Below are 23,416 nucleotides of genomic sequence, written 5' to 3' on the forward strand. Positions count from 1 at the left end.
GTCAATCAATTTTTACATAAATTAAATCAATTGTCTGTTTAAAATTAATTAAATTTATTTTATTCAAATTTCATGTGTGTTTCAGTATAGACCATTTTCACGATGTTGTTTACAAAATAATGCTTGACTCAAGCTTCCCAGATACTGTGTGGAGCACATGTTTTTTGCCCTTGAAATCAGTATCAGCCTCAAACGGCCAGCTTACAAACAGCTTTTCTCAAATGCGTTTGGGCAGATTGCAGATAATAACAATAGTAAACACGTTTGGGTGTGTTTTTGCCCTTTGACATTTTTTTTATTTAATAGAATAATATTATTATTTACACAGGCAAAAGAGTGTTTGGTTTTTCTATGTAACATATTAATTCAAGGCATCGATACCAGAAATCTAAAAGGATAGTTTGTATACAATACCTGTATGCATATGAATATACCATATAGCAGCAACAAAGAATATTCCCATAAGAAATGCAGCAAATGCTATACCAACAACTTGAATAGTAGTCAAGCCATTTATCACTGTAAAGAGAACCACAAACCATAAGGCACACTTAAAATTTGACAAAATAAAATAAGCAAAAAGCTAAATAAAAATGATAAACACTAGCTCAATATATAAATGAGAAACTTTGAAAAATTATGATTCAATATTTCCTAGCGTATCACGACTTGCGTTGGATCATGAATCATCACCAATTGCAGTAAAAAATGTAACTGCCGTAGAATAATTTTGTGATTCCCATAATAAAAACTGGCCATAAGAAGCTTTGAGCATGATCACTCAATTGCGGCGTCATAACTTTGATTTGAATTTATTTGGAAAATCATCATAACAAATACATAAAAGTGATAACATTAACTACTGACATTACAGATGATACATTTATAGAAGATTTTTCAGGATAGCCCAAAAATATTAGTAGCTTATTAGGTGATCATTTAGAATAACATGATCGCCTATTGTTATTGTATGAAATCTTTATTCTTTTTCTTCTTCTTTGTTTCTTTCTGTACACTTTATCTCAAAAAGTCACCACAATTTCACAATATTTTTCAAATAATTTAACTTATTCCTAATAAGCTTTTCAGCATGTTCATTCATACGTGACATCATTTTGTGAAATCAAATTATCAATCATATCTTTATAAACTCGTCATATACATATCAATCAAATTCACTATACATAAACTTCAGGTCAAGGGTAAAAAATTAAAAATGTACGCATACACAGGGTCATGTGTATAAATTACGCATTAAAAATTTAAAATACTTAAATTACATTTTTATCAATTTTGAGCGCGAATTAGGCCATTTGTGTGTTTAAAAAAATGACTGCGCAAAAACAAGTTAGGAAACGTAAAAATAAGATTTTTTGTACAAATTGCATTCTACTAACCTTCTTTAGTACATTTACCGTATTTGAGTCAATTCCGACTTGAAATAGTGCTATATGAGCACGTTAAAAATGACAAAATACACACATAAATTGAACAAAAGTACTGAAAATTGTAAAAAATAGGGCCTTTTTAAAATTAAAATAACTCTTCAGAATGCACGGTGACCCCCCAATTTTTTTTAACTTATTCTGGAAGCCATTGAGTTGTAGATATGAATTCATGGACACATTTAATAAAATATTGTGACGTCACCAAATGGCCACTTGAATTAAAAAATTAGGTTTTTTTCTTCTCTTTTGTCGTAGATTATCACATTCAACCGAGCGTATTTTGTTTATTTGGACCCGGTTTTCCCTTAAATGTGCTTGCTCAATTAATTATCTTTCTCACGAGGTGATATTTTCATTTTGATGATCAAAATCACGCCTAAAAACTTGAATAACATAGGTCATGTAATTTCACCTTCAGCGTATATTTGAATATCTTACAGCTCTTCAGAATTAAAGGTGAGTGTGATGTTTATTATGAAAACTGATGAAATATAGATATGAATTCATATAAAAATTAAGCCTATCGGATGTTCCAAAAAAAGTTTATTTTGATAACGTCATCATATCCAAAAATTAGAATGATGTGGGTCCCGTAATTTCACCTATGCTACACTGTATATAGATACAGTATACTGTACATATTCTATATGACACCAGTATGCATCAGGTCATAGGATGGCATAATCAATATTATAATGCAATCATATTTTAACGTATGTGCATGTTTTGTAAAATTTAATGTCAGTAAAATTATAAAATCAACTATAATTCATCAAATTGAGGAATTAAATTCTAGTTTCTATTGGGATCATCAATGTGTCATTCTGTGAATTTGCATTTCCAATCATCCATAACCGCTTGCTAGATATCAATCAAATTCATGACACAAACTTCGGGTCAAAAGGGTCAACATCTAAGCACAAAAAACGTACACGGGAATGTTGTTTTAGTGGGTTTAATTTCATTATCTATATATTAATGCTACTAAATTTTTCGCGTATTTTACGTATCTCCTCCAAAACCGCTGAACAGGACGTGCTCACATTTAGCACACTGATGTTTATTGATGGGCCGCACACGATAGGCTATGTCACTTTCTTTAATTTTAAGGATAAACACTAAAAAGGGCAAAAAATAGCAGTAATTTGACGTCTCAGTGACCATGTTACATCACTGTATAAACTATGCAACCTCCTCTGTTGTGTACCGCCATGGCCGGATCTACAAATACCATGCCGGGCCGCTATAAAAACAGTCTTTAGTCAACCGTATCGAATGATCGCGTCGTTGACGTTTTAATTAATTACAACTTTTGTTTGAACAGAATGAACGTAAATCACGGTTTGGCTCAGTGAGTAGAACCATTGATATCAATGCTTAGTACATTCGAGTTCAATCCATGACATGTGTAATTATTAAGTATCACCGCGTTAAAGCTAAAAATCAAAACTAGACCACAATGTAATTACAAAACTAGCAAAAAGGATATGAAACCTCACAAAAAAAAAATGCAAAATATAAAAAACCATGAAAAACAATGTATAATGAACGAAAAAAAAAAAAATAATAAAATAAAATAAAACGAATCCAAATGGGTGTCGTGTTTCCACAAAATATCAACACCCAAAAAAAACCGAAAAAAAAAACCACTTTTTTAAAGCAGCTGTAGTTTTATTATTTTATATTTCATATTCATATTTGATCATTAAAATGTTTTAATCTGCCAACTGATTGACATACTTCAATGTGCACCTCTCATGCACGTTGTCACTTTCATATCCCATATCCAGTATTGCGCTTTTATACTTAACATGCAAATTATTATTAAGGCAGAAAATATCAAAACCATTGAAATAAAAATAAAATGTAAATGAAGAAACATGAACACACACAAACAAAACGATTCCAAATGGTTTATATATTGGTGAACATGAAAATAACTTAACAATTAGTGTTTCCGTATGTATCAAATAATTAATATACCACGAAAAAAAAGCCAAAATAATACAGTTTGCCATTTTATACTTTCGTTAGTGTTTACGCGCATCATCTAATTCACAAAGCACAATTTTCTTTAGCGTCTTTTATTTTCGCAAAGTCTGAACAGTCAAAAGTAAAGTATAAAGTTCCATATCCAGTATTGCTTTCATTTTTTAGTCTACATATATTTCAAAGTGAAGGGATAGTGTATAACAAAATCAATGGCCGCCGTAAATACAATTTGTTTTGTTTTAATATTTGTCAAAGTACTTTTATCAGAGTGCGCTTTTATTATACTTGCGGCTTGCCCATGCAAAGTATATATATTCTTCTTCAATCAAAGATGTATGTTTGTGCTTAAAGCCCCTACTATACACAAAGTATTTCTTTCAGCAAAAGCCAACTTACCAATAGTTGCAGGGCTCTCTGTAGGAGTCGTGACATCTTTGAACTCATTAGCTGAGAAATGAAATAGTTTCTAAAAATTACACATTAGCATTTGTCACAAATATTACTAATTCTTATTCTGCATTAATATTAATATTATTACAGGTATGGATCAAAATTAAACCACAACCACTACAAACTTAGGGACTCTGGTAAGGTTGAGACCAACTAAATAGGGTTACCATTGAAATCAGTGTTATTATTCTTATGACCTTTGAACTTGGCTGTATATTCCTCTAACCTATGTTGTACAAAAACACTGCAGTTTTTACCTACATTCACAGAGATTGTCTTTCCCAATGATGGTAGTAAAAGTTTTAAAATATAAAAAATAAATATATACAGACTAAACTAATACAAACTCCATATTCAGTTATAACATAATAATTACTTTTTTCATGCGTTTCTGATTCCAAATTTCCATGAATCAAGTTAGGTTCAAAATATATTGAGTAAGTCTTCCCGAAGTCTTTCTCTACTGGTCCTTGTAATGTACATGGCATGGTAGTCTTTCTGTTAGGACACTGTCAAAATATAATACATATGCAAGCTAATTGGATGTCATTTATTATGAAAAAATTCAATGTTTTGTACTAGTTATAGACAGCATATCAATATTAATATTCAAACAATAGATTTGAAAATTCAATGTTGAATATCCTGCCAATAAATATTATTTTATTTTACTCCATAAACAAGGGTGTAAAACGTTTTATACTTCTTAAAAGAGATTAAAACAACATAAAAACAATGGAAAAATATAACTTTTAATTATATTATGCATAGAACAGGGCTTAGCTATACTGTACTAAAGTGAAAACAAATACAAAACCTGAGAATGCTTTTCTGTTTTGACTGGACTACAAATAGCAACCTTACAGGTGACCTCATACACCTCTGTTGATTCAACTATGCTCAATGAATTTATTGTTACTGTCTCATTCACTTCTCTAGTAATATCTACAAGGTCAGTGGGAGAACATCCATTCTCAATTATATAATAATCCTTCACATTTCCATTCAATGACGACACAGAGCAGCTTCGAACTGTTGCTAGAAGGTTAGAATCGCTGTTTGCAGTTGCCACACTAAACTGGAGTGCTACCTTAGGGCACTTTGGTCCTGTGCAAACCTACAAGATACCAGATGTACTATGATTTGCTAATTACAGCATTTATGCAACATGCTATTATAGGTATCATGATTAAATGTCATGTTCAATACTCACCAAATAGTGAATGTGGGGTAAATAAATGTAAATGTCAGGGAATCACCTGTGGCTTGCAGCCGAACTGATCTGAATTGCGCACAGGTGGTGTGGACAACACATACAATAACTTTCTTCTCCCCTAAGGGTCCTTCGTGTCGAGTGCTGCCACCAAATGGCACCCATTCGTCTGTCAGAGGGCTGAATGGACTAGTACACCGCGGTAGCCCTACTCTTCCTAAAGATGAACTTTAGCCAGATATGTACACTGGACCTCTAGTTTTAAGTCCTTATCTCAGAAGACTTATTCTAACATCAGGACTGATTGTATAGATATGGTTTAATTACTTGGCCACTCGACACGATAGTGGTGTCATGAAGTGACACAACAGAGTAAACAGACTCAAATAGATTTTGCATCTTCACTAATTAATTAGACACCTTCCCTACAATTTGTGACGTTTTGTAAAAATAATACATATATATTACTTTTAAAACATTAAACCAGGTCATTCCTTGTCTTAAATGTACGTTTTATTGTAAATTATGATAAAAAGTGACAAACTATGCACTACCTAAGTAGCTCGCGGCGACTGACCTCTCGTGGGCGGTCTTAGGCCTAGCCTAGCTAGGCTTAGTTTTGTAGGCCTAGCTGGTAAACATCGGTAACGTACGAACATCGTACGCTAGCTATATACCTAGCCTGACGTTGTTTAGTTGCTGCATTAATTGTCTTTCTGTTTTTGCCAGACTCCGTTGATACAAATTGGGGTATTTTCTCTGAAAAGTTAGGAGTCTTCCATTTGTTTTGGCCTCACGATCGATCGAAAAAAATGGGTGAATTACAGAAGAAAAACAAAAATATCAATCCGCGCGCAATGCATTTTGGGATTTATAGCGGGCCGCTATAATTATTAGAATCGACTTATTTTTCACATTTTTAACCATTTAAAGACGAAAAAAGTTATCGCAATATGACCATATAGTATTATTTTTACATTAAATATAGTTTGTGATCTTAAATTAGATCTAAAAAACGTAGGGAAGGTGTCTTTAAGATTGTAATTAATCACAATTGCCTAGCTTTACAAACAAATTGTGCGAATGCAAACAAAAAATCAAATTTAAATTTCTTGCTAAAACTATGTTTTTTATGAATAAATGCTAAATGCATGGTTTCATCAAACCACTTTTGTGGCATCACAAATTCTTTATATAATAAATTTGTTTGTTACCCCTGCCAAGGAAGTTATGTAGTCAATCATGTGTGTCTGATTGTTGGTTAGCAGGAATACTCAAAAGTTATTGCCAGATCTTTACCAAATTGAAAACACAGATAGATATGTGGTCAAGGACCACTCCATTTTGGAGGCCATCTGGACAAGGATCTCAATCCTGGACCACTTTTTAGTATTATTTTCAGACCTGAGTGCTAGTGTTAAAAGACAGGAGACAATTTTCAAACGACGAGATCTGGTACTGTGTTTTGACAGGCTCGTCCATTATACTATAGGGAACATACCGCACCCCTTTGATTTTTTTTTCTTACAATTTTCAAAATTAATAATTGTTCTATTGTTAGTCAACTGAAAATATAATGAATGTTATTCTGTTGCTATTTGCAGCATTTTTTTAATACCAGCATATGTCTAATTGTTTATTTCATTAGGGAGATGATCAAAATCAGCTGATAAGAACGTAATGCACTAATATTTAATGGGCCAGAAAAACCCAACATTTCTATTTATAAGGGAATTATACTAAATAAATATATATAATAATCTAAAAAATAATAAATAAATTATTTAAAAAAATAAGGATGATGAAAAAAAGGTCCTTGGCAGGAATTAAACCAGGAACTCAACTGTGAAATGCTGGATACATAACCATTACACCAAACCTCGCATTAACATGGTTGTAGTGAAATTAGCCTAATCACACACAGCAATAACACAAATTTAAAAATTATATACTGTTATATATATATCTTCCGGAGAAATCTTATGTAGTGGAATTTTACAGTAGGCGGAGGTATGCACTCTCAGAGTGCTGTTCTAGTTTACCGTGTTACCGTGATTACTTATTTTGGTAAATAAAATTGTTGTGTCTTTGTATAAAATGTTTATTTGTTAAAAATTTCTATCAGTGCCCTAAGTTTCTGTAAGATCAAATAAATCTGAATTTGAAAAACAATAATTTTTTGTGGATGTGTTTCTTTCTGGTATATTATGTGTGCACTTGCACTGTTGTCGTTAAATTACAGATTATCGTTTAATTTTACATGACAATAAAATAAAACCATTTATAAATATATTGCACTATTAATATTTTTCCGATAATCAGATAAATTTACAAATATTGTGTTTTTTTAACACCCTCAAATTTAGCAATTTTGAACTAAATTAGAAAAGTAGGGCGCCCTCTCCGAGTTGAAATTTGACACGATTTGTCGACTGGCTTTCCCACTGCTCTAGTTGAGATGTAATTACCTTGTAGATAATAGGGCCAGATGAATCTTGATAGCTTTCAGAAGATTTAGATAATCCACTAACAGGATAACGACATCGAACTTCAGAGATGGATGCACGATGTCCATCACTGTCATCTTCATCATCAGGAAGCGACCCAGAACCCAATTCTTCATTACCAGTGTCGATTTCTTTAGATTCTGGAGTGTAATGAACCTACAAAAATGTAATAAAACTAGAATTTAATTCGTCACTTTGACGAATTATAGGTGATCATTTTTATCATTTTACTGAAAATTAAATTAAATTTTTTAAAACATGCATGTACGTTTAACATACGATAAAAAAATGTTGATGTATGCCATCCTATGACCTGATAAATTATACGCTTATAGTGCTGAGTTGTGTCTATTATGCCATATAGAATAATGTATATCTATATACAGTGTAGCATTGGTGAAATTCCCAGATTTGGAAGACAATTTGGCACGTAGAAGCGTGGTGCGCGCTCTTTAAATTTTGTAAAACTTTGACTAAAGAAATTAAAAAACTGCAGAGTCGCAACCCAAACCTTTGAGATATTTAGCCTTGAAGTTCAGAATGTGAAAAACGGCCTAACCTATCCATTTTAAAATTTCAATAAAAAACGATACTATAAACACTTATCTTTAACATATCAAAGTCTTGTTGATAAAAAAATATCACAAGTATGTGTATTTTGCAATTATTTAAGTCGTTTCCATTGAAAATCATTAGGAAATTGTATTTTTGTTCACTCAAAAATCAACTTTCTTTACAGCGCTTTTGTAAACAAACCGCTAACCCAAATCATGTCATGTTTGGTACCTATTTGTTCGAAAATATATCAGCTACTGTACCATAATTTATTTTTTTTAATCTAGCCAATGAAAATTGGTTTTATTAAGGTGTTAGGTTGATGAAATTTCTAACAAGAATTTGTTAATCCTTGACTGTGATTGGCTATAGAAATAAATTACGCTCTCTGCTTAGGCCTAGCTTATTTACTTTTTTAAAGTCTGGCTGGTAAAAAACATATCATACGCTTGCTTGGTCTTGTTGCTGAATTAATTTTTTTTTAAGGCAGAATCCGTCAAAATAAATCGGAGAAGTTATGAAGTTATGATTCAGTTCATTCATTGTTTTCCCTTCATGATATCGCACCAAATGTGGGTGCATCACAGAATTTATAGCGGGCCGCTTAAATGATTAGAATTGACTTATTTTAAACATTTTTAAACGACAACAAAGTAGGCCTATTCAATTTTACATAAAATGCAGTTTGTGACCTTAAATTAGATCGAAAAAATGTATGGAAACTGTCTTTAAACAAACCAACCTCATTAACATAAACCGTTTCTTTCTGTGAACTTTTGATCTGCATACCACACTTCCCTACATCAGACTTAAAAATCATGTGTGTATCATTCATGGTAGCATTGCAACCAGAGTCACGTAAGTGGAAATCATTTGTAGACATGCTATACTTTCTAAGCGTGCTCAGTGAAACGGCGATAAGCATACTAGTAGAGTTGCACTGCGTATGTATGATATGTTCCAAAAAGTTGGTTCCTTTTAAGACAAATGATGAATCTTGAATCAAAAAGTTAGGTGGTCTTGGAACATCAGGTGCTAAAAAACAAGTTTAAAAAACTTTACTTTTATGTTTTTAAATGTGTAGGCAACATATTTTCACCTTTGTCGATGACATGTTTTCACCTTTGAGGGGTACATGTTTTCACATCTGTGGTGACAGGTTTTCACCTGTGTGGAAAAAATGTTTTGTGGATATTTTCTCACCTTGTAGATGAGCTAACAAAATTGTAAATTAAATTTCAAAAACCACCATTGTTCTAACCTTCAAGAGTAACTTCAACTCTGTTAGCTGTGTGAACAACTAGATACTGAACAAGACCACCATACTGCTTCTCTAAATCTTGAATCAGATCTTCTCCAGAATGATCCAGAAATGTTAGATTTGTCCTCACACTTTCAAATACATCATCTTGACAATTAACCTTCCCATTACTCTATAAGCAATTATATATTAAAATACAATAAACATCTATACTTAGTAAACATGTCTAATATATCCCCATACTAAATGCATGTGATTTAATGTGTTGGGAAAAAGCTTGCTGTTTAGAATACACATCGTTAACAACTGTGCTACCCACAGTGCTTTTCGCATATCCTTGATGTACAGCGGCAACGTGTAAATGGTTACCAAATTGGTTCCTATACTAGCGTTGTCGACATATAGCGATCTGTGGCTAGGCGTGTTGAATATGCGTGTAATAGCTTGTTGTATAAACGGACCCATGGATAAAACCTTTGTTCTCGAGGCAAAGCCAAAAAGAATATATATGTAATTTAAACAATACAAAAATAAATTACCTGGATCGCAATACTTCCTGCGATTGAAGACCCACGAACCTCCCATATTACAGACGGATCATTTGACTTCAATATCAGTATAATATCATGTTGAAAAGTGTCTTGGCGAACAGTTCGCAGATTCACAGTAACTGTAGACGTTTCTTCTTCATGTTGTGTATGTTCAATAACATAAACTTCTTTTTCAACCTGCTTCATATTTTGAGGCAGAATACAGCCTTCAATTGGTATTTCTTCCACAAACAATGCTGAGACTTCACTCTGTTTCCAATCATTTGATACAACACATGTACTATTTTGATCATCATGCATTTCTGTAGGATAATATGAGAACAATCAGTAAGTAATAAGAGTAAATATTAGTTAGTAGTGGGTGCACTAACATTTTAATATTAAAAAGTAGTTCATGATTTCATTTGCTACCCCATGGATCTTCCACTGATTTTTCATTTATAGTAATCATTATTTTTGGTGGCTTAACTTAGCCCTCTTAGTACCAGGGGCGGCGTTACTCATCATTGACAACCCTGGGGCGGCGTTACACACCAAACATACCTTCTGTGTTTGAGGGCGACAATCACTAACTTCTGCTTGTCTGAGGATTCTGGGATAGCTTCCATTCGCTTAAGCAAAGCAAAGAAAATAGCAACTAAAAAATTTTCGCTATTGCAAAATATTTTGGAAATATCAATTAAAACTGATTAATTAATCAAAATCATGTCATTTGGATTACACGTTCACCGTATCTAATCACACAAGCGGAAATACTGACTTCTTTGTTGAAACATGTGCAACGCGATAAAGATTGTTTGTAGGCCTATCCCGCACATTGTCAGAATTTACTCGCCTGAGCAACTTGCTTATAGTTTTGCATGCTCAGACTAACGATGATGATAGGATGGTTTGATTGGGCCTACTGTACAGTAGGCTGAGATTATACGATGGCGGTTGATTTGAATAAAATAACTCGGATCTAACTCTCCTATTATTACTTTTGTACAAGTAAATGTACATTTATAGGTATGTATTATAAATATTTGTTTATTTGTTAGGGTTTTCTAAATATCATTTTATTATCATTTTTATACGATATTTTTAAAGCAATTTCTTGGAAATTTTATTTGAAAATTATAATTTTTTAAAATAAATCATAAAAATATACATTATACATCATTTTACAGGAAATTTAATAAGGAATATTTGTTTTTAGAAACATATTTTCATACATTTATGATAAAATGATGAAATTACTGTTTGAAAAATTTCAACTCCCTGGAGTATTACAAAAATGCTGTTCTGAAAAGAATAGGGTTGAGGGGAAATCGCTCTCTCTTGGGAATTCGGTACTAAGAGTTAGGATTAACTCAAAACAACTTCATTTTTAAGAGGCCTATTTATATTTTTGTTTTGGTACTTCCATGCAATGTTTGATTTGATATCGAACATACTGTATATTGTTTTCCCTCAGTTTCTAAACAGATTTATAAATGGAAAAGAAATGTTACATAATACTAATAGCATACTATGAAACTATTTATCTAATTCCAATGACATACCTCCTACCTGTATATCCACATGCACTTACTGTATAAAAGAGAAACAACTACACAAGTAGAATGAGCTAAATTTAAAACCACTGGTCACTTATATTATGGGGCATTGGATATTCAAGATCAATAAGATACAAAGATATGTTTTTTTTTTTGTTATCTAGGCTTCCTTCTACACATGCCTTTTACCATGTTACATCTTGTGTAGAAAATTGTTTAATAAATGAAACGAAATATTCAATACCATACCAAAATACTTCTTAAGACCAGATTAGATTTTTTTTAAATTCTAAACGGTTGTACAGATATTAGGCAGGTTTCACACTGATCACCTAGGCATAGCCTAAAATTAGAACCTTAAAACTGTTATTTATCTTAAATGTTGTCAAATTAGACTGTTTATATCATAATCATAGTCGAGTCAAATCTACTACATATTTTAAGTTACTGATTTGTAAAAAAAGGCTAGGCCTAATGTTTCTCATTGCAAAGGTGATACATCACAGACCAAACAGTTTATAATGCTAGGCATAAATTTTAACACAAATATGTAATGTAGTATAAGAGTAAAAATTAATACATCGGGTTCATTTCATTGATATTGGTGCCTGTCTATCAGAACAAAAAAAGGCAGCTCAACAGAAACAACTACAGTAGTATAATAGTATTAATATCTGTTTCAAAAAAAATTAGGTACTATATACACAAATTATTACACTCTTAATTATTGTGGAAAACAAATTTCCAGGAAATAATTTAATATAATGCAATGCTTCACCTTGCTTAACCATAATACTAATGTGATTAGCATTGGTAATCTTTGCATATGTAGCAATTGGATACTTTTTGTCAACCCATTCCAAAAGATCATCTTGGTCAGCTGGTAGATCATCTACTGCTCTTACATCCAACTTGGCAGCAGAGTTTACTGTACTTTGTCTAGATACCTGTTAAAATTACACAGAAGGAAAACATTATTAGATTATTGGCTTGTAAGACATTTTGTTTTTCTTTTATTCATCCTTATATTTATTGTGTGAAAAGATATTGTTTAAATTATAATTGATATTGAGCAGATTAGGCCTAGTTTCATGATGATCATCGAGCTTTAGCGGTCGTCAGGGTCATTTTCAACACTTTTGCGTATGCTTACATTTTCAGTTTCCACTTGTGATTACGGTTGCCGAGATATTCATTATTTTACACCACTAATTTAGGAACTTTTTGGACTTGGGGTCAAAGGTTATTCTTTTGTATAACTTTGTTTTGAGAATAGTACATAAAATAACACTAACAGTTAATATTCATTTGCCATTTATTGCATAATCTGTAGAAGTACAGCTTTCATATTAAACTTCAATAATATAGTAATTTAATAATTAATAAATTAATAATTTAAAATATACATATAATTAGCATATTTTTACAATTTTGGCTAAAAACTTGTGTATTTTTAAACATAATCTATCCTAACTACTATATAATTGTTGAATACTATAAATAACAACTCATCTCATCTCATCTCATAGCCTATTTCACCCACTGCTGTGTGAAGGCCTCCTCCAGCTGTTTCCATTTAGTTCTGTTCCTTGCCGATCTTTCCCATGTTGCCGTTTCCATGTACGTTGTTATGTCGTCACGCCATCTTCTTTTTTGCCATCCTCTTCTTCTTCTCCCTGTCCTCGGCTGCCATTCATTCAATCTCTTCGTCCATCTGTTGTCGTCTCTTCTGGCTATGTGTCCTGCCCATCTCCATTTCAGTTCTTTGAATAACATAACTAATTAATGTTAAACCTCTAATATGGGACTATTGTTGGACCAAAAACAAATGACTGTACCGCTATACCACCTACTCTGCTTGTGCACTTTAAATAAAGTGATCAATTATTTTACCAACAACTAAATCAGGATTTTGTATAAATAAAATCATTTAAGTTTTTCTTTGAACTTTCCGCTGCCCGCTTTTGTCTTCATGGTTTATTCTTTCTCCAAGTTGTCTCTTAAATCCCAATAAAAGTGGGTTTGCTTTAAATCTTCAGTTGGATCAGCCATTATTGATTAAAAACCTACAGAAATATATTAATCATCATAATAATTAATAAATCATAATTTATTTAAAATCAAATAAATAGCAATGTATATTGCAATAATAATTAAGAATTAAAAGCCAAATAGACACCAACTACAAATAACATAACATTACGATAGTATTGGTAATGCTTTACCCTAGTTCGGTTAGGCCCTGCTGCTTGGCTGGGCCTTCCCAATTCACGGAACTACGACGCGACAAAACGTCATATAGTCGCCGGGAGTAATAGATAGACTTCGCCAAAAACTATGTTTTTTTAAATTATTTACGCGAGTAAACATAGATCAGTAATGCCTAGTAGTGCTGGATATATATGTCAAAGTAATTATAAAAATAACTATTATTACTTCCAAATATCGCTAAAAATAAGAATTTACGAAAAAGTCTAGGCTCAGCGAAAAAGGTAAACAATGCCAATACCATTTTCATCGTGAGTAGTCTAACGGAAGAAAACGAAAACATGTTTTTGTTTTCATCGTATTTTTTGTCCATTATTAATATATTGGAATTCTGAATTATAGAAAAGTATTTTATAATATATTTAATGAAAAAATCAAATGAATTATTAATAATTCGTCAAACGTAAAAGGTTGCCCTATACGGAAATGGACTATCCCAACATCATTTTCGCAAACACAAGGCTGAAATATGGTCTCGCCACAAAATAACATCCTAGAAAAATGCTCTAGCATTTCTATTCATCAATATAAAATTATAAAAACTAAACAGTAAGAATCTAAAATAATCAATAAATGTACTTGCGTGTGAAATATGCATGCTTTATAAGAAAATCTATCTGAAAACATGACGTAAACTTTTTACTTTAACTTTTCACGGTCGACTATCGCTTGGATTTCAATATTTCAGTTAGAAAACGATTCTCCGAGCATACAACATAATCTTTGGAAGCTTTCGAAAGCGATTCAACCAATCACAACACGGCTAGCGGTGACGAAAATAACAAATTCGGAAAATACTCCCCACATTTTATATTGCGAAGATAGGTCACACTGTGTAATGTAATATGATCCGACCTGTATCAACAATATATCTATTGAATTAAAAGGGATTCTAAAATACAGCTGTAATAAAATAAAATAAATAATTATTTGCATACATATATACATATAAAACATAAATAAACAAGAAATATTTCTTACAAAATCACCGCGAGACTTTTTGACGTAACAGTTTTAATTATTGTTCTTCCTTCATTCAATTATGGTTTTTTATTGATATAAATATAAGAAATAATGATTATTATTTTTGTTCAGCAATCGGTAGTAAATATTTTGTGCAATGTAAATATCTGAAATGAGCTAAGTCCTAAAAGTCATAAAAAAAAGATACTGTACATATTCCGCGTTAGAGGCGTATTTCGTATTTCGTAGGGCTGGACTACTGTCTGCATTAATCTCATAGGCTCTCTTCTTCCAGAAGTGCTTTGGGGTTTGCGCATGCCCAGTCCGAGTTTCCAAATTCCCATTTTTCAGCCATAGTAGGTATAGCTTCTAATGCTTCCGTCCTCTTGAATATAACTACCTACAGTAATAGCGCGGCTCGAAAATATACCAATCAGAATATAATTTGACTTTAACCACTGACTACAATACAGAGTACAGTCATTGCACACTCACTGTAGCGCCACTACAGCAGTCATTTATTAATAAGATGATAATATTCTTGGCAACACTATCAATAACCTTCAATATATTATAATTACAATTACACTTAAGAGAAAAATGTACACAAGCTGCTGTAGACAGGTTCTATTTCTAAAAAAACTACCTAGAAAACGATTCAAGGGGAATTTTTTGGGTAGAAGTTGGGATTTAGGATATTTCGGTGGATATACAGTATGGTGGATCCCAAGCAAAATTCAGCTATCTAAGTCCCTAATTTGCATAATTAAAAATGGCGGCCATTTTTCATCTACCCTATATCTTGGAAATCGCTAGTCACAAATAACTAATTATGTTGTCAACAGTTTTAATATGTTTTTATATCCACTCTAATGGCACATTTTGTCAGAAATAGGACTTGCATCCATGTTTTGACCTTTGATCTTGATTTATCATATCTCGGTAACAAATAATCGCAAAGACACGAAATAGGGCTCAAATTGTTCAGAAACTATACATTCATATTTATTCTAATGACATGCTTTTACACAAAATGGCCGATTCTACAACTATTAACCCTTGGACTAGTAATCAATAAAATTCCGTAACTCTGAAAATATTGGTCTTATGAAATTATTTTTTGTTTCAAATTGTTTAGAACAGAACTGTAAAACTAAAAGTTACAGTAGATGTTAAAACTGAGTTAAATATTATTATTAATTAAATAGCATCTTGAGTGTTGGTCTGAGATACTGTATTTCAAACTTTTTGATTACAAGTGAAACCTTGGAATAACTTAATTTGCATATTCAAATTGTTCGTCCTCAAGATTTGTTGAGGAAGTAAAAAGTTCAATTTCTGAGAAGAATTTTAATTTTACTATTGTCAAGACAAGTGAATTATAATAGGTTTGTCCATTTTGTCAGAAATAATAAAAATAGAGAGAGTTGAGTTGAGAGAAGCAAGCGAGCAATGTTTAAGAACTGTAAAAGACGCAGCTGGAAAGAGATGTCCTCGGCGATGATGATGACATTGTGGACAGAGTTCAATACAGTAAGTTTTACCACAGAAGTTACTCATAAGATATTATGGCATAAACAGTGTTATTGCCATTTCACTGATCAAGAAAGAATGAAACGATTAGAAAATAAGAGAAGACAACACGAGCTAGACGCATCATTCAAAGTTTTCTCAATACAACAGATACTGTAGGCGCATACTCATTTTTGTCAAAAATATTCCTAAAGCTTTGTCTACTCTATTAAACTAGTTTGATAAAAAAGCGTGATGTGCCTAAATATGGTAGTGATATAACATCATCATGTCCATATATGGGCACAACACATTTTTTTTAACATTTTTAAACATAAAGTTTGATAGTGTAGACAGAGCTTAAGACCGCCTTTGTTCTATAATGACATTTGCATTAAGTAACTAACTCAAAGATGCTCATTTTGATTATTATTAAAGTAGCAGATGTTAATGACCTAATTGCATCCGATGGAAAATATCATTTGGTGTGTTTGAAAGCATTTGGTAGATCTACAGAGAAAATTAAAAAGAATTATGAGAAAAGAGATCTTGATTTCTTTACTTTGTAATTAACTTGTAAAGAAGAGAATTAGTGTTTAAGTTGATTGATGTATAGATTCAGTATGTTGAATTAGTTAATACAGTACTTTGTGTATGGTTATCCCACAGTCATATTTCAAAAGTTTCTCAATTAAATACTGATTTTCAGTTTTTTCAACCTCTAAAATGTTAATCCATCAGACCGACAAACAGTACTCAGAAATTGTGCTTCTATCTCTTGTACATGTTGCATTAAAGATTGGTAGAGATATACTGTACTTTCAAAACCTGGTCACAGGATTGGCCGCTGAGAAAGATGAAGCGGAGTGCCTACCTGATAGTCAGTGTTTGTATATGTTTCTGGCGATTATTATGGAGGCCAAGACAATTTTAAAGAATACAATGTTATGAGCAATGCACAGGATTTGATTTATGCATATAGGATTGACATACATTGCAGCTTCGCCAACTTGGTATTAGTAGACAATACTCACACAGATACAACAACTGAATAACTGATACTTGAGGTACAACAATGGAGTAACTTTATTAACAAAACAAACAGTAACGCATTGGTGATAAACAATGAGAGGTCGATACACAGAGGGCGGTATATGACATAAACAGCCGTGACTACCTAATCTTTTTACTCTTTTCCCCTCAAAATAAATGAAGGGAAAAAAGCCCATAGGCACAATAAATAACAATAAAGCAAAATAAAGTAAAATAGCAATCACTTATCTAACACATAATCGTTTAAGTGAGTGGGAAGATGATGACTGCGAGTTGATCGTCTGTGTTCTAACATTGATGAAAAAATATTGACGTCATGAAGGTCAGTTGATGGACGGACATCATAAGTAGCAGGAGCTAAGTCAGAGTCGGCACCGGTAGGCAATAAATCAACTTGGTATGAGTGATCGGCAGGTCCTTCAATCGGTTAGATGGTGACCACGGAACCTTGTAGCATTCAGTACTGTACGTTTGACTTCGTACGATAAAATTTCAAATGTAGCATCATGTGCCATCAACTGACGTTACGAGATAGCGATGACGGGCCTTTGACTGGCTACGATCGGCTAAGACGTATACAAGATCGCCAACTTCAATATCGGAGCTTATAGGGAAATGACGCGTTGGAGCCTTTCATTTTTCGGCATGTGCATGATTGGCTAAACGACGTTTGTGCTTTGATAGAATTAGGTGACTGTCTGACAGAGGAATTTGGTCATTACTGTAGTAAACTGGTCGCGTTGCGTCCACATCTCCCTAGACGAAAGGCCACATGTACGTAGTCGAGAATTAAGTTTAATAAATACCGGTGTTCCACAAGGACGCATACTCGGTCCGTTGCTTTTCACATGCTATATAAATGATATCTCTATTAGTACGAACTGTAAAACTATCTTATATGCGGATGATACCGCATTATTAGTTTCTGGCAAAAGTCCGGAAAATATTGCAAATTCTTTAAGTACCAACCTTGATTCATGTCACTACACGTTGATAAAACTGAGGCTATTCTTTTTGGCCCAAAGAAAAAAGTTAAAAATGTTGAAGAATTTAAAGTATATTATAATGGTAAAGAACTATCACGCATTCTGTTAAATACTTATGATGTTATATGGATGAAGATCTTCGCGGTGAAACCATGGTAGAAAACGTACTTGCAAAAATTTATGCACGACTTAATTATTTGTATCGACAAAGTTGTTATCTTAATAGATCAAATCGTAAACTTTTAAGCAACGCCCTCATACTTTGTCACTTTGATTATGCGTGTTGTGCATGGTATTCTGGACTAACCAGTTACTTTAAGGGAAAACTTCAAGTTGTCCAAAATAAAGTTATAATAGGTCTAGATAATAGGTCCCATATTGGTAAGGAAGATGGACATGTACACACACTTCTCCAAGACATCCACCATCCAAAATATCACAAGAAGAAGCTCTCATACATTCTACCTGTCTAAATCAGACACATATATCAAAGACACATTCTTCTAAACAGCAGCACAACAATGGAACCTATTACCACACATTTTAAAAACCATTTTTAACAAGACAGATTTTAAATTTAAAGTAAAGGAATATTTAGCAACGTCTCATAAATGAATAAATGACAGATGTATTTTAACTTACTGTAAGACTTTAAAGAATGACTTGAAATATTATTTTAATAATCAATTTTATACAGTATGCTTTTATATGCTATGTTTTATTGTTTTACAGGTTTAATATTTTATTGTTTGTATGTATGTAATGGACCCCAATGGAAATAAGATGGAATGATATTTACCGGCTTTTTGGGTTATCCATGGAAGACTACCGTATGTTTTAATTGTTCTTGTTTACCAATTGTAATGTTTATTTGTGTACTTCCGAATAAATTCAAATCAAATCAAATTTAAGCGAGCAATGGTAGTCGTGAGCATAGTTGGGCTGACTAACCCAACATTCAGTTCTTGTGTAAGGAGTTCGTCTTCCACTTCATGGACAGCTTTCTCGGCGATTGGGTTCTTGGGTTTTTTGTTCTTCCAAGTTCAATAGTTATTCTGTGGTGTGCTAACAGTTTATCACTAACTAATGAAGAAATACCTGTGAACAATAGTTTTTAGCTGATGGCATGAAGGATGGTCAAAACGCAAATGAAGTGCTGTGAGTAGTCCCTCAAGAACATCGCAAGGAACAACAATACATTCGAAGTCGACCTTTGCGTTGCGGAGGTTGAACTGGCCCCATATTAATGGTGGCAACAAATTGGCCTACGGCAGCATTATTATAACCACTATTTAAAGTAAGGGTTGAAAACTTCGTCATACTCCGAGTGGAGACTAGAAAATTGTTTGAGTATGTGGCGAGGAAGAATGCTATCGGGATCCAGTTTAATGCATTTCGAGAAGTACTGTAAGTGTGAACTGTTGTGTTAAGCTTCGGAGGTCCATGTGGTTTGAAGAAGATAGAGGGTCAGGTGGATTAGGTGTAAACACAGGGCTTGCCTGGCAAAACTGTTCATTCCGTTTAAGCACTTTCGGTTCGTCCGACAGATTAGGAATACGAATCCGTCTGGCAACGAAAGATATGATGTTTGGTTAAGGCCAAAAGTGAGATGGTTGAGATGCTTTCAAGGTTGGATTGTCAAAAAGAGGTTCAATAGCAATATTGTCAATGTTGGTGAGGTCATTTGGGAGTGTAAGTTTGATGTAACTACCTGGCCATATCACAGTGCGTGCTGGAGGTGCTACAGTAGGAGGACATGAGCTCGTCTGATCGAGTGGCATTCGAATGAAGTTGAAGGCGGAGAGCCATATATGAGGCCTGGCATCACAAAAGTGGCGCAGAGTCGTAACCCGAACTTTTGAGATATTTAGCCTTGAAGTTCAGAATGTGAAAAACGGCCTAACCTATCCATTTTAAAATTTCAATAAAAAACGATACTATAAACACATATCTTTAACATATCAAACTCTTGTTCATAAAAAAATATCACAATTTATGTGTATTTTTTGCAATTATTTAAGTCGTTAAATATCATTCTGTTCCATGATACTACCGGCAAGTAGCTCAACGTCAAGGTTCTTAACGACGAGGCTGTCTTTACTGTCACGTGTAAAGGTGATGTTTGTCTCACCCATAACCTGTAACTGTGACGAACCATCAGCCTGGTGCGCTGATTGATTACTAGGCTTAATCTGAACGCCGAGGAAACGTGCGGTTGACTCGCGAATCATGTTGCCAGTAGCGCCGCTATCAATAGTAATGTGAACAGTATTATAGCCGTGAAACGCTTCGAGATATGGTGACTGGCGGACCTGTATCCGAAGAGCTGATTGTGAACCAGAAGGATTCATGATTAATCAGCATGATTCATTTATTTTTTTCAATCAAAGATGGAAACTATATGTCCTTGCATAAAAAAATGAGGGGATAGCATTTCTTGGTTATAAGGCTAATATATTAATGTCCCGTACGTGACACTGAATTTGTTTATTTGGAAGAAAAAAAAAAAAATTAGATAAAAAAATTATAACTTTACAGCTTTACTTTATTTGGACCAAGATGAATTTTGGATCACAAAACGATACACAGCCCAAAAAAATTAGCGCCGCCATTCGGCATTGCCGCCGTAAACGCCGATGTGAGGTCGCCAGACGCCGGCAACAAAATCGCCGACGTGAGCCTAGGCCTAGCCATACAAGAGAATCAATCAAGTAAAGAATTTCCGATGTAAACAGTAGATTTTGAATGAAGTATTATTTATAATGATGTTTTTTGCATGATTTTGTGAGTAAAATAAATGTGATCAAAACGAATTAATCGTTTACCTACTTTTGTGTGTGTTAATACGAGGGTAAAAAACTTTCAATCATTGTCACACATGTTATTGCTGCATATTCTATTTACACCACACCGCACAGTTTTTCGAGCATGATCAAGTATTAAGTTATTAAATTCCATAGGCAGATAAATAAGCTATACATTTTTGATAATAATTAAATACCGATAGTTGTAACGTCATATCAGTCTATTTTTATACGTTTATGTATTTGGTAGTACAGCGCTTTGCGTACTTTCTCTGATGCTCTAATATGAATTGTTGTTTTTGTCAGGTTATGTCACTTGAGGAACCTCATGACCGATGCAGAAGGACTTAAACTGTCATTAGAAGCGGCAATAAACAAGATGGGGTTCACTTTGGAAAGAAAAGACCACGAACTTGGCATGTGCAGCGATGGTGCGGCTGTGAATTACACTATTATACCAAATAGACCATACTTCATCACACACAGATTTCATTGTCTATTAATTCTTCAGAACCTAAATGTTTTATTTTTTCTATTCAGCTACACAGACTCGTAAAAGAAGAAATGGTTGACATTACATATTCACACACTGCCCGAATCATGGCTTTGAGTTGGCTGTACGCGATGCCTTCAAATTATCGGAAATCGAAGAGGAAGCTTCCAGCGACCTTTTAACCAACCACCAACGCCATTGGCCTTAAATACAAACGGTATAAGCGTGCCAATGGTACAGTACAGAAAGAAAGTACTGCAACTTTACCTACGAAGTAGCTTCGTAGATAGAACATAGGCTATGTTGTTGGCTTCATAGGTTCCATTGTTTGGCTTCGTAACCTCAATAAACAACTTTCAATGAGCTACTTTCTGAACTTCGTAGGGAGTTCGTAACATATAAACAACCCTGCGATGTTCTTAGTGAAGTAATTAAGAAGGTGTGAAATTAATGTGTTAAATTAACTGGCGGAGGACCAAGTTGTAAATTACTAAAAAATAAATAATATTTTTTAATCGTAATCTTTTCCTTCGTGCGTGTTTACCTACTCAACAGCGAATATAAATTTCCCACGATGTAAACGTAGAGACACGATCTAACACAGGTGAACCGCAACGAACAGGCCAACTAATATATATTCCATATTAAGATTTAACATAGGCCTGGCTTAGGCCTTTTAAAATGATTACGACATGTGTAAAGAAAGCGAACGTCTAGTCCATCCAGAAACGATGCCGAGAAAAAAAGATCGTAAACAATTCATTCTAAATATATCGGTCGCTCAAAAAGACTGCCGACAGAAGACCATAATTATTAAATACAGACCTAGTTTTTTTGGTCACATGGCATGAAACGCGATACTCTCTGCTTTACCGCAATCGTTCACATGTTTTTTTTAACTTTTACGAGAGGGTGGCTGCTGGTCTCTGACGACGATTAATAAGATCGTGTACCTGGATTTTGTGTCACATGACATGAAACATAATACTCTCTCTCTGAAACTGCTCACATGTTTTTTCCACTCCAAATTCTGGTCGGGCTTTTTTCTTTACACATGTCGTAATCATTTTAAAAGGCCTAAGCCAGGCCTATGTTAAATCTTAATATGGAATATATATTTGTTTTGCATATATTTTGTTGGGTTAGGTGTCGTTGTTTTTATAATTCGTAGGAATTCCAAGGTAGGATTAAATAATTTTTAGTGTAGGCCGCCGAAACAGGCTAGCCTCGACTCTCTCTACGTGAGCTGAGGTCCACCGGCCCGATGTCATTTCGTCGGCGGATTTCCGGGGTATTGCTAAACTGCGCAAACTGCGCAAACCAAGCGCAAACAGCGCAAACCAAGCGAAAACCTCAAAAAACCCTGTGCAAACCTCCTCCAAATGGCTTATTATTGGTTCTATCATGACCAGGACTATCATAGCAGGTAATTTATGAAAAAAAAAATTATGAAATTGCTGAAAGTTAGGTGAAAAACATCATTTTTTGGGTAAAATGTCAGATTTTACTGTGTAAATCGCGCAAACCAAAAAAAAACCTGCGCAAACCTCATTCAAATGGCTTATTATTGGTTCTATCATGACTAGGACTATCATAGCAAGTAATTTATGAAAACAAAATTATGAAATTGCTGTAAGTTGGCTTTTTTTTGGGCGAAAAACATCATTTTTTGGGCAAAATGTCAGATTTTACAGTGTTAATCGCACAAACCTAAAAAAACCCTGCGCAAACCTCCTACAAATGGCTTATTATTGGTTCTATCATGACTATGACTATCATAGCAAGTAATTTATAGAAAAAAAATAATGAAATTGCTGTAAGT

General features: G+C 33.5%; 1 protein-coding gene across 2 annotated transcripts in view; it reads right to left on the bottom strand.

Moving 5' to 3' along the window:
- Positions 1-23,416, bottom strand: part of LOC144838028 (transforming growth factor beta receptor type 3-like) — a 35,001-nt gene that overhangs the window by 5,055 nt on the left and 6,530 nt on the right. Inside the window, exons 4-12 of one of the 2 annotated variants that reach the window (XM_078693374.1) lie at positions 12,294-12,462; positions 9,966-10,279; positions 9,427-9,598; positions 8,908-9,200; positions 7,572-7,766; positions 4,708-5,007; positions 4,267-4,399; positions 3,837-3,887; positions 415-519 (exon numbers count right to left, since the gene is read on the bottom strand). In XM_078693374.1, coding sequence (XP_078549500.1) covers positions 415-519; positions 3,837-3,887; positions 4,267-4,399; positions 4,708-5,007; positions 7,572-7,766; positions 8,908-9,200; positions 9,427-9,598; positions 9,966-10,279; positions 12,294-12,462 — 1,732 coding nt within the window. The remainder of the gene's footprint in view (positions 1-414; positions 520-3,836; positions 3,888-4,266; positions 4,400-4,707; positions 5,008-7,571; positions 7,767-8,907; positions 9,201-9,426; positions 9,599-9,965; positions 10,280-12,293; positions 12,463-23,416) is intronic. The other variant, XM_078693375.1, reaches the window with a different exon arrangement.

The sequence above is a fragment of the Antedon bifida genome, chromosome 3 (assembly GCF_963402885.1).
Source record: "Antedon bifida chromosome 3, ecAntBifi1.1, whole genome shotgun sequence".
In the NCBI taxonomy this organism is placed as follows: Eukaryota; Metazoa; Echinodermata; class Crinoidea; order Comatulida; family Antedonidae; genus Antedon; species Antedon bifida.